The following is a 13,261-nucleotide window of genomic DNA, read 5'->3' on the forward strand; positions in this document are numbered from 1 at the left end:
GGTAAATTGCTCTGGAATTCTTACGGAGGTCGTTAGAGAAAAACACAGACATGGCCGATTCGGACGGGATTAAAAGCACAGAGGACCGATGAGAAGCAAGAGTTTCTCAGAGGTCCCCCTGTAAAACTAATCCCGTCCGAATAGTGCTTTAGGGTGTTTTCAAGCGCACCAAAATACATTGTTTCATTTTTCAGTTAATGCGGTCCGTGTTCACATATTTTTTTTTTACTGTACTCGAAATGCCGCACCGTACACCATGTGACAACGGTCAGCGCTGTCATTGGTCTCTGACAGCTCTTACCGTCCCATCCCCACGTTTCAACGACAACCAGCCTGACAGGGAGAGCGCAGCTATCAAGATGTGGAGATAAACGATGCACGTCTTTGCGAAGTTTCTTTGCGTTAACGCGAAATTGCGTAGCTGTTCTATTAAAGCCTTTCTCACAGAGCCGTTTGCTAAAAAGCCTCGTAATGTCACTATTTGTGTGTGGAGGACAGCTATGCATTTATAAAATCATCAGCTCAAACGTAAAGGAGACAGCGAATCTCTGCAACGGACCAGGATTGGCTTGTTTGTTGTTAACCCACAATATAACACCCGGCTCACGTCACAACGGAAGCCCAGTGGCTCAAACATGTGGAGAACTTCCTGTATTTGGTTCGGCCCGAGGTCCAGCAGTGTTCACACCACAGGTGGGTTGCTCCAGAGTTCGGCGACAGCCGCTCCGAGACCACCAGTTTAGAGCGGTCTCGGAGCGGCTGTTTAGTGAGCACCCAAATGCGGCTGTTGTGTTCACAGTGACCCAAACGAACCGTACTCAGAGCGACACGTCATTTGGGCCGACCTAAACAGTGTATATGTGAAAGCACTCTTACACTATCAAAACCAAGCTGTGCCTGGGCGCGTTTGACAACCAAAGGCTGGTTTGTTTGACTAGTGTGATCGCTCTGTACCGCGCCCAGGTGCAGTTAGGTTAATTGCGCCCTGGCCAGCTTGTAGAGGCAGGCTCGAGCGCGGTTCACTTGGGCTTAGGCGCCGAAATCGCGCCAGAGTTCGGTTTATAAGGAGAGACGTCAATTGCGCGACCACCCACCATCATCTCCCTTTGTACGAACCTTCTGATGAGCGCATAAGGGTTATGTCCGAGCTGCACACGTGACAGACCAATTAAGCAATATGATAGGCATGTGAGAGGGCTGTGTGTCATCGTGCACCAAACGACTCAAAATAAAAAAACACAGACTTAACATTATGATGGTCTCCAGTGTTAAGACAGCGCTTAACTTTAAAACAATCGCATCCTAATGATGAAAGCACGCCCGGGCTCGGATCGATAAAAGTGCAGTGTGAGTGCATGCTTCTGGGGGAGTAGGGAGCGGGTACGATCACGCTGGGGCATGGTTTGGTTTGGATAGAGTGAGTGCACCCTAAATTGGCTAAATAAACTATAGATGGACAAAACACCAGTGCAAACTTTTCTTCTAATAATGAATTATAAAAGAAAAAGAAAAAACTTTCATACAGCAAGGGTGAGTAATTGACAACAGAATTTTTGTTTTTGGGTGAACTATCCCTTAAAATTGGCAAAATAAAATACAGATGGACAAATCGCTTAAAGCACCAGTGCAAACTTTTCTTCTGATAATAAATTTTGGAAAAAAAGGAAGAACATTTTATACAACAAGGGTGAGCAATTGACAACAGAATTTTTGTTTTTGGGTGAACTATCCCTTTAATTGGCTAAATAAACTACAGATGGACAAAATGCTTAAAGCACAGGTGCAAACTTTTCTTCAGATAATGAATTATGAAAAGCATTTCCTTTCATGCCCGTGTTCAGCCGTGTGGCTGCATCTGATCTCAATGATAATTAAAGGGGAAGTAGGTCTGCCAGCTTGTTAAATGGGCTTCTGCCATCACCGTTCCTGCCAGGAGGCAGCTTCAAACAGATCTCACCTGAACGCCAGCCACCATGTTCGATGTCATTTCAGAGACTCTTACTGAAAAGTACAAACATGCTTTTCATGTTAATTCTGCTCCCTGCTGACACACGTGGAATAGAGAAGATATGCACAATGACGCAAATAACACCGGATTCTTTATAAAGGTGTAACTTGAGATAATGTGCATTTTCATGAATATACTGTAGTACAAGTTAGGCCATATAAAACAAAGATCCCCATTAACATCAGAAATAAGTAAACATCAATATAAAATTGACAAAATGTAAAGCCTAGAATGGCTAATAGGGTTACAAGTACGGTTGCACTTTTTACATCCTACAAAGGATGTAAAGGAAAAAAAAACAAGAATATAATTTTTTAAAATATTTTTTATTCAATAGTTTGGGTAACAAAATTAAATACTTGAATGAATGTATGCAGTCACCACCACAGTTTGTGTAAACATGCACAAACTGAAATGAGATTATCTCGAATCCCAAATATTTATGAGTTTATTGGGAATATAACAGTGAATGTTGATTGGTCAAACTTATGGATATCTCCACTACACACACACACACACAACTATCTTTGTAAGGACACTCAAATGTCTAATGCCATCCCTATCCCAATCCCTATATAAATCTAACCTCAACCATCACAACTATGTGCCTAACCCTAACCCCAAACATAACCCAAGTCTTAAAAAAGTGAGAAAGTGAGCATTGACCAAAATGTTGTCACTTTATTCTCTTTGCACTCACTTTGATGGGCGTACAAAGAAATTGGTCATAACTGTCCCTGCTTTCTGTTTTGCGATCGAAAATGTCAGATACAATGTTTAAACTAGCTACATAACATGCTACATTAAAGGGGACATATCATGAAAATTAGATTTTTTCCACGTTTAGGTGCTATAATTGGGTCAGTGCCTAGAAAATATGAAAAAGATCAACCCAGTATAGTTTTTATAAACCATTCTGTGCAACCATGTGAAAAAATAGGCCATTGAAATTTGTCTCCCCTGTGATGTCACAAGGGGATAATACCGCCCCTTACTCTGCATGGCATTGCCATTTTGTGCAGAGATCAGCTAATTTGCATTTTAAAGGACACACCCATAACGGCACATTTTTGAATAATTTATTTTTTTAATATTTGATAATACGTACAAGAAAAAAAAAACTGTGGGATCTGTCTTTATAATGGTTTTAAAAGGGTTTAAAAGCATTTGAAAATGTGCTAATTACCTTACTTATCAAATAAAAAATTGTCATCTGTTGTTCGTTCTCTTAAGATGTTTTGTTGTTCCTTAGCAGAAAGTCGTTTCACATGGCGAGTCCGACTCATAATCATATATATTTGTATTGCTTCAGTGCGTATCAGTGCTAAAACACTCGCAGACTTTTTCATTACGGATCGTTACTGCTCGCAAAAATATGACTCACGTATCTTTGATGTCTTTTACTAAGTGCTGGAAGCTAATAGGCCCCCGAAGCATTTCATCACACATTTGAAAAATACGCTCCTCTCCGAAAGCTAATGTAAGTGGGCACAAGCTGACATCCAGACGTGATAATATTTAGAAGCCAAACTGTGAAACATAAGGACGAGACCCCCCACCTTTATTGTCTCCGGCTCCCATCCGCCCGGAACGCGCGCTGCTGTTTTCATCCCTCAACCGGATTTGAATTGGAAAAACAGTGGTGCATTTGTCACTGACAAAAATCTCAACCTCTCTCCACAAGCTTACACTACGAATCCTCCAGGGCGCTGATTTAGATAAATTGTTTTTCATTAAGCGCCAATAAACAGCCAGTCGAATCGCAGCCAGGATTTTGTTGGCCTGGGTCTCCAATTTTTACTCTTCATTATCGTTACAAGAAGATAGAAACGGGCCCCCTGTGTCTACTGGTGTCTTCATGCTTGTCAGATGCAATTCAAAGATTTTAACACCTCATCATTTTTCTTAATGTTGTATTAAGTAACAGCTTTCGTTATTAAAGGGAAATTACTTCTTACCTTGCACTGTTGAGTTCTCCGTCAAGGGTTTAAAGGAAGTGTAAAACTTAGTCTAACTTAGTTTCACTTTATGGAAGACATACTTTTGGTATGCTCCGGACAGTTAGTTACGGTCATCGGATGTAATGCTTTTGCTTGTGTGATATTGCTTGGGTATAACATGCCTGATAAAGCAATCTTGCTTTTTACTGTAGATAAATTGAAGGGGTGGAGAAACCCCCATAATATTTCTCTTCTATAATAATATTAAACTTTTACCATTTTTACAGCATGTAAGATGAATTATTTATGCCATAAAGTAATAATTTGTGTATGTAATCATAGACCTGCAACCTTGTCACTTTTTTATTGTTGTTGATTAAAGGTGCAATGTGTACATTTTAGGAGGATCTATTGAAATAAATATTTTTCCTGTAAAGATCTTACATAATGAACCATTATGTTTTTATTACCTTAGAATAAGTCATTTTTTTATCTAATTACACAGCGGGTCCCCTTACATAGAAATCGCCATTTTGCACTGCCATGTTTCTACAACCTAACCCATGTTTCTAAACTGACAAACTGCTCTATAGAGGGTATGCATTGACCTCACTTTTCCAAGTAACCACGGCAGAGCTTGCCCTGTTGAGTGAAATAACATTAAACAAAATGGCTGGTTTTCATAGCGGCTGCTGCGAAAATGGCAGTAAAACTGACTATTATCAGCTTAAGTTGAATTTAGTTGGCCTTAACAGTGACCCTAACAACTTGCTAAACAACCAGTAGTTTGTGGACATTGGCATATGGCCAGACATTGCTTTTCTTGACATATATGTTTGTCTTGCCTGTTTTTCTGTTTTTTAATGAAGGCTCACTGATAAAACTTTGCGATTACACCGAAAAAGAATATTGATTTGAGTATTTTTATAGGATTTTTATCCCAAAATTTTACATACCTGACATATGGCTACTGCTACTGATTTACTTCTCCTTTGAGTGTTTGTTGAAGTCTGGAAAAAGGCCGCACCAAATTTTAGTTGAATCTGTTAGCACAGTCAATCACACAACTACCTTTCCCATTTAAGACGGGTTTTCACGCTATGCTAATGCTGTCACTTAGACTTTTTGGCACTCATTGGGCGTAACCGCAGTCACTTTCGCAAAGGTGATGTCACGTGCGTACCCTCCATAGAGCGTGTTGCATCACAATGTTGTCTTAGACCATGACATGTTTGTCCTCTATGCGTTTTAAAAAGTAGAGATGAGTGTTTGACCGAACTTTTTGGCCACTAGGGTTTTATTTTTCATGTCTAGCGCCCCTAGAGGCCACAAGCGCCACAGCACTGTCGCAAAGAAAAAGAAGACAACTCTTTAGGTCACAACAGCATGTCATATGAATATAATTTCATGGGTTTATTTTTTTTCAAACGCCAAAAGATCACGTAGCTCACATTACAAGCCAGTTGTATCGGTGGCTGCTTGGTTAAAGTTTATATAAAAAAATATCGCCTTTAAGGGGAACCCCCTCGAACCCTGATCGCCCCGGTCGTAAGTCCATTAGGTTACCACAGCGCCACAGTGTCACATGATTTAATTCTCTCTCTCTACACTCTCCAAGTAGCCTCCAGTAAAAAATTACGTTTAAAAAGTAAGGTTCGGGCGCCAGACAGGACTTATATATGCAAGAAATATAACATTACTTACTAGTACAAAAGTATGACGGCCAAATCAGATCGATCAGAAACCCCTCCTCCTCCTTTAGTTCATGCCAGCGAGCGAACGCTGGCCCAATATAATTGACCCTCGTCCTTCTTTTTATTCCGTCACCCTCCCATTTTCTCTTTCTGGTCTCCTCTGACAAAACCTTGGGTTTCTTTTTCTTAGTTGCTGCTTCAGCCATAACAAAAACATCAGGAAAATAAATAGTTGCGCTCTCACGTCCGAATGTAAGGAAGTGACTTATGCCGTAAAGCAGTTTTTTGTAGTTCCTTTTAGTGCTCGGGTTACTACCCGAAACCCCAAGTTTAAAAGTAAGAGTAAAAACGATACAGACCCTGACAGGCTATGGTAGACATGTCATTCAACCTATTTTAAGTCGATATACCATCACAGGGGGTCTTGAAGATATATTACGAAGGTTGAAAAACTACAAAGTGTCACTTTAAATCTACACAGTGCACCTTTAAATGTTTAAAGATGTTCATTATAACTGCATGTGATGCAGATCTCGTTTTTATTTTAGTGTTTTGTCATGCGATTCTGTAAATTCATGATTCACAGATGTACTTTTGATTCTAACCCTAACCCCTACTACTGTGTTTTCCTCATAACCACTAAAAATTTGTTGTAAAGCATTCACAGTTTATCTTTAGTGTCCTTTAAGAAACTGAATCCCATTTAGAAAGAAAATGTTAAAGGTCCAGTGTGGGGTTTTTAGTGAGATCTAGTGGGGAGATTGTGAACTGCAACCGACCTCAATTTCGAAACGCAAAGAGAAGCTCCTTAGCTGGCACAGGCAAACGTAGGGACGAAAAGCACTTTGTAGAACAGTTTGTCCATTTAGGGCTACAGTAGAAACATGACGCCGACTATCATGTAAGGAGACCTGCGGCCTTCGTAGATAAAAAGGTCTCATTCTAAGGTAATAAAAACAATAAATTTCATTATGTAAGGTCTTTATACACCACTGATAATATAGTTATGTAGTATATATTGTTTTTCTGTCAAGAGATCATTCTAAAAAAGTTACATAATGCACCTTTATAATGTGAAATATGGTATATTAAGCTCTTACAATGTTTCTTCTCATTTTGTCACCCAAAACTGTAACTAAAGCTAAATGTGTGACTGCACTACCTTGACTGAACCTTTACTATGGATTTACTGTGGATATTTGTGCCAACTTTATAAGTAAAACTACAGTTGCTGGCTAAAGTACCGTTGGCATCCAAACTGGCATAAAAAAAGAATTAAATCAATAAGGAGCATCCGATTAAACATGACTCAGATTGGCCACTGGTGTTCTATCTATCTATCTATCTATCTATCTATCTATCTATCTATCTATCTATCTATCTATCTATCTATCTATCTATCTATCTATCTATCTATCTATCTATCTATCAGGACATGTGGGAACCACAGATCTGAGGTCACACTGAAGGTGAATTTGTGGATAATTAAGTTTTTAAGCCAGTAGCACAAATGTGAACAAACAACTCTCAGCCGAACAAAGGAGCGAAGATAGTTGCAAAATACAATCAATAAAAGGGTTGAGGGATCTCTGTTATCTGCTGACACCCAGACAGCAAGTATCCCGCAAGCTAATCTACATGCAGCGCACAGTTAAAGACCCGAACGTAGCCTTTCGGCACTGAAAGTGATTGACGCTATTGCTGGCTGAGCAGTTTAAACTGTAGAAAATGGACACGCGGTCTCAGATTAATCATGTCATGCCCGATCAACTGCATTTTATAACAAACAGAGTGGTAGAAATATAAATAAACCTCATTTGTTGGTAATCTTCGCATCAGCAGGCTTTCAATCTTTGTCTGCACCGTTTATAAACCTCGGAATTCACGTAAAGCACTTTGGATTCTCTGCGTGTCCCGTTTAAAGGCTCGGACTGAGCGGTGGAAATGTCACGCCCATCTCTCAAATGGAAAACCGTTGTGCTAAAGGTTAGGTCTAAACTTTGCCTTATTTTGGGATTGGCCTGGGTGAATTTGTTTCTCCGCAATGGGACACTGTTTGCCCACACTGTATGAAAAACAATGAATTCCTGTTTGTTCATGAAAACACAATCTAAAGACAAAAATACCATTGTGCTTTGTGCATGTCCATTGTGCAGTTACAATTACAGTTCTTCAACACGATAAAGCACGGTAAGTTAAACAAACATCTACAGTGTTTTAAAGGAGGTCATCCATCTATTGTGCTGTGAAATTGGACGAATGGGACCGATGAAAATGGTTGAGGGCAAAGGGGTCAAACGTGTAAGAGGTATTTGACGACTAACTGTGCTCACGGTAGCCTTTGAGGTCTCATGGCGATTTAACTTTCAAGGGCTTTATGACAACTGGAGACGAAGAGCTATCATTGTTGTCAGGGTTGGCACGTAGTTGTATGTTTTGAGGGGTCACCGGTGGGAATCCAGGACACAAAATAAATAACAAAGCATAACATAATGTTTCTGAATAGAAAAATATATTTTAGCCCAAAAGCATTATTATCGTTTGAAATGTGAATTTAAACTGAATTTGACACCCATGTATTTTCAATGTATGGAAAAGGCACCTCTGACAATTTGATAACTCCTTTCGTGTTCCACAGGAAAAAGAAGTCAAGTTTTCCGTGACATTCAGGTGGGTAGACCATGACAGGTCCACATTTAAGCATTTGAATAATTTTAGGGATTTCTGACATTGGGTTTTAAAAAGACCATTTTACCTACAATCATTATGCAGAGTTGGAAGCTGCAAAACTTGGCTCAGAAGTGTGAGGTGACACATTTCACGTTTAAACTGCATAATGCTTATTATTAAAGTATATATATGATTTATTTGAAGGAAAAATTCTAAAGTACTTTTACAAAACTGTAGGCCTATATCTCTTTTAAACAGGCATAATTTATGCAGCTCAAAGTATCACTTGACCAAGCTGGGCAAAGATCCAGCCACAATGAGAAGCTGTTTTAGGATCAACTCATTAACCTTTCTGCCCTTTACGGATTATAGACAAGTTTAAATACGAAGCGGAGAGAATTTCTATCAGCAGCTCTGTATTGACAATTCGCCCATCCTTAATCTGGCAAAAGTTACATTTTAATTCGGAGGATTTATCTTTAAAATGTCAAAAAGTGGTATTTAACTCATTTAAGTGTCTTTCGCTGCAAAACCCTCTATGTGCATGCACGTTTTTGAGGCAAAAAATACACTTCTTTGAATAAGACATAGTAAATGGTTGTAAAATCAATAAAGAGGCAACTAGAAACATTGCAAATGATGAGAATGTAAAAATGAAGAAACTAAACCACACATAGGGGGCGCTGTGATCCATGTGATTGCCACATTCGGGTTGTATATAAAGCCACACTCTAAAGGCGATCGCACACCGGACGAGAAGCGTCATGAGTTGCATCGTGCCGTTAATAAAAAAAAAAAACGTAAAACATTATTTTCAATGAATGTTGAATGACGCTACTCAAATTCCTGTCGCGCCGCAGAGTGCAATAGTTTAACATTAAATAACATCATATTTGTCCCAAATCATTAGCGATTAACATTGTATGCTAACATTTATTTTGCATTTTGATGTAGACGCTATCTGACTAAGCTTGTGCTATTTAATGTGCACGTCTGGTGTACGATACTTCCGAGTTGTCCTAGACGTGACGCAGCGTGGCGCTACCCGTCCGGTGTGCGACCCCCTTAAGAAAGGATGTTTTCATTTTTTACACATTGTTTTGGAATATGCTATTTAACACATTACGTGTTATTTTAACACATTATTTTCCACATTATTCAAATAAATAAAAGGGACAACACAAGATGTGTTGTTCCAATAAAAACACGGAGACATTAAATGGGTTGTCCTTAACTAGACACAAAATTTGTTGTTTTAACACAACCGTTTAAAGTGTGCAAGTACTCACAGCGCAATCTCATGGCAATTCGTACGTATTTTATGAGGTGGCTAATTCGTACGACCACATTCACATTTTTTTTACAATTTGCCTTGACACCCTGTGGGTTAGGTGTGGGGTTCCTTTATTGTTTTTGTAATCTTACACTTTTGCACGATTAACTTTGTACGAATTCCTACAAATTAGCCAACTCGTAAAATATGTACTAATTTGGAATGTGATCCACTGTCATTTTACACGCCGTCGTTTATCCAATTCATCTTGCATACACTTAGAGGACTTTGCTGAAAAATCTGTGTCTAATGGATTCTTCTAACAAAATGATATATCTGAATGGTCTGATGCTAGGATTTTAGCGGATTTTAAACGAAGGTATTTGATGAACATAAAATGTGCTGACAGCATTTGGTTAAAGGGATAGTTCACTTTAAAATGAAAATTCTGTCATCATTTTCTCATCCTCATGTTGTAATACACCTGTATGAATTTCTTTTTTCTGATGAACACAAAAAAATATATTTTGAGAAATGATGGTAAACACACACCAGATAGTGACCATTGACTTCCATAGTAGGAATAAAAAATAAGATGGAATTTAATGGGTACCATCAACTGTGTACTTACCATCATTTATCAAAATATGTTCTTCATCATTTATCACAATACTTCCAAAATATTTTATTCCTACTATGGAAGTCAATGGTCACTATCGGCTGTGTGTTAACAATCCCTTCTCAAAATATCTTCTTTTATGTTTATCAGAAAAAAAGAAATTCATACAGGTTATATAGAGTAAATGATGACAGAATTTTCTTTTTAAAGTGAATTATCCCTTTAATATTATTATCTTATTTTTGACAGATGTGGCATTTAGTGGCTTTTGCATATGCAGAAAGAGCTATAACTTAATAAATTGCCCTATACTTAAGTTTGTAATCAAGTGCTACAGTAGTATAGCATATGTGGAGTTTTTTAACCTAAAAATAATCACTAACTTACTTCACTAACAAGACTACTGGTAAATTAAGACACAAGCTGTCTGTTGTATAGCAGCATTTATTCCCAGAGAAGTTGCTCAGATGTGGCTGCTATACCGTAGTACTGTACCACCATATGTGCTTTTATAGGCTTTAAAAAAACGAAAACTTTAAAGGTAATCCAAAATAACCACTTGTGAAGGGGGATGAAAATATAAAGTATCATGGCAACAAGAAAGCAGAACTCAGGATAAGAGAGAGCAGGTGTCTCACCTTTCTTTTGTTTGTAGGGCAGACGTAGAGGTAACTCAGAACGGTTTTGGCTCCCACTTTGTCATTCATTCTCTCATAGGTGCTTCCGTAATCTGTTGATCTGCAAACAGAAAAAGAATCCTCAATTTTCTATTCAAGATGCATTTCTTTGCGTGTGTGTGTGTGAATATCAACGCTGCATTCGCAAGCCCCTACATCTGCAAAACAAACAGGGATCGGACTTTGAGGAAGTCGGCTAACCGATTGAAACAAATTCTGAAAATTATATTCATGAGAATGCTTCACAGTTATTGTTCATTTTTTTTCGCACCTATTTATATTTCTCTCATCCTTAGTGATGAGTGGAGAAATCTCACAAAGACAAACACAATCTGTTAAGCATATGCTGCGCAGATCTTCCTTGTACTATACAGATAACAACCTGTCATCCCGTAACCCCTGGATATAGCAATGACAACGGCTCTAAAGCATACTATTATTTGTTCTGAATGGCTTATGATGTGCTAAAAAAATGCTGGGTTATTTTCATCACAACATTGGGGTCAAAAGCAGAAGAACCCAAACTATTGGGTTGCAATTTATCCAAAGCAAAACCAGCAATCACATCACTAGAAAAGTATGTGATAGGATAAACAGTAAGCAATTGTGTCATGTTTTTTTAGGCCAAGGACCACTTAATGGATAAAAAGGAGAAGCAGGGCCCCCCAGAGCGCGTCAGGACCGCGTCGCCCGTTATCTGAACGCGCTTGCTGCACATCTACATTTGAAATAATGTGTTTGCGCACGCAAAAGATATGAAATGTGAACCGCCTAGGGGTGTAACAATACATCGTGCGATTTTGCTTGCTGTGCTTTTCAATGAATTATGGTGAAATGTAGTGATGCACCGATGTATTGGCCGCCGATATTTAGCGGCCGATTTTTGATGAATTTGAAACCATCGGCATACCGGCAACAGCACGAGAAAGGCCGATTGTTTATTAATTAACCGCATAAAGGCAATGAGTTGCATGTTTGTTTCATAATCCAGCATTTTTAACAATACATTCAAAAGCCAGATGGCGCTCTCGTGCAGAAACTCAAAATGTGCTGCAGAAGATGTGCCATTACACAAGCAGCTCCAGGAAATGTCTAAGCATGTTTATATAAACATTTAAAGTCGCCATGAAATGGAAGTATCAATTGCCTAATTTTCCACGTGGTGACGTGTATCCGAGTAAAACCGGCCTCTGAAATGAAATAAGGCAGGTCTGGATTTGAATTTGTCCATGGAGATCTGATTGGATCATTTGAAGTTGAGTTGTATTGCTAATTGCTAATCGCAGCGGTCTTTTCCCGGACCCCGCCCACCTGCCATACATTATGACCGGAAGTAAAGAGAGATCGTTTTTATGAGGGGAAGAGATTTGCATTTTTGATTAAAGATTATGAGGGGACATGAATTTTTAAAATTAATGAAGCTCACAGATAAATCATTTGTAAAAAATACCACAATATTACAAAACAAATTAGAGTTTTTTATTTTACTTTCATTGCGACTTTAAGGTATATTCATGATAATAAAGAATATTTACAATGATTATGTTTGTCGAGTGTTGCCTTTTCAAAATCACGTTATAACCGACTTAAACTAACAGTGAATTTAGATTGTTAAGGACTTAGCATCAATAGCCGTAGTACATGAAATAGTTGTGCACAGTGTTGGGGGTAACGCAATACAAGTAACGTGTATTACGTAATTATATTACTTTTCTTAAGTAACGAGTAAATTAACGCATTACTTTATAAATTTACACATTAATATTTGAGTTACTTTTTTAAAAAAGTAATGCAAGTTACTTTTCAGTTTAATTAATTCAATTTAAAAATAAAAGAATGTACTGAATTAAACTGAACATATTAACGTAGAATTACGCACTCCGTGCGCCTGTTCCCACAGTTTGAGTCAGAAACGGAGATGGCAGGGTAGAGCTTGACATTTTTGCGATCATAAAAACACCTGCAAGGCCTAAAAGAGATCAAGCCTTATGCTGTGTTCAGACCAGCCACGGTAATGGCGTCAAGCACGATTGGTTTTAATATTATGTCAATGTAAAGACGCGTTACCCCGCATCTTGAGGTCTCGTGATGCGAATGAGGCAACGCGATTTGCACGTCGTTTGCGCGAATGGCGCGAATTGAGCATTGCAAGTTGAAAAATTTTAACTTTGGCGGAAAAACGTGCCGTGTTAACCAATCAGGAGCTTGCTCTAGTAGTTACATGATTACAGGAAGCGAGCGGAGTCACAGATGCATATGGAAGGCCCTCTTATGACGCAAATTTCTGCGTGAATGTCTCGATGACTAGAATTTCACGTGCGAATGAAGTGAGTAAACTCAAAGTGTTCAAGCGGCAAACTAGACGCAGAAGCGAATTTGA

General features: G+C 38.6%; 1 protein-coding gene across 1 annotated transcript in view; it reads right to left on the bottom strand.

Annotated features, from left to right (window-relative positions):
• Window positions 1-13,261, bottom strand: part of sorcs3a (sortilin related VPS10 domain containing receptor 3a) — a 184,588-nt gene that overhangs the window by 136,205 nt on the left and 35,122 nt on the right. Inside the window, exon 2 of the mRNA XM_065295394.2 lies at window positions 10,843-10,942. Within this exon, the coding sequence (XP_065151466.2) occupies window positions 10,843-10,911 (69 nt within the window). The 5' untranslated portion in view covers window positions 10,912-10,942. The remainder of the gene's footprint in view (window positions 1-10,842; window positions 10,943-13,261) is intronic.

Source organism: Paramisgurnus dabryanus, chromosome 4 (genome assembly GCF_030506205.2).
Source record: "Paramisgurnus dabryanus chromosome 4, PD_genome_1.1, whole genome shotgun sequence".
NCBI lineage: Eukaryota > Metazoa > Chordata > Actinopteri > Cypriniformes > Cobitidae > Paramisgurnus > Paramisgurnus dabryanus.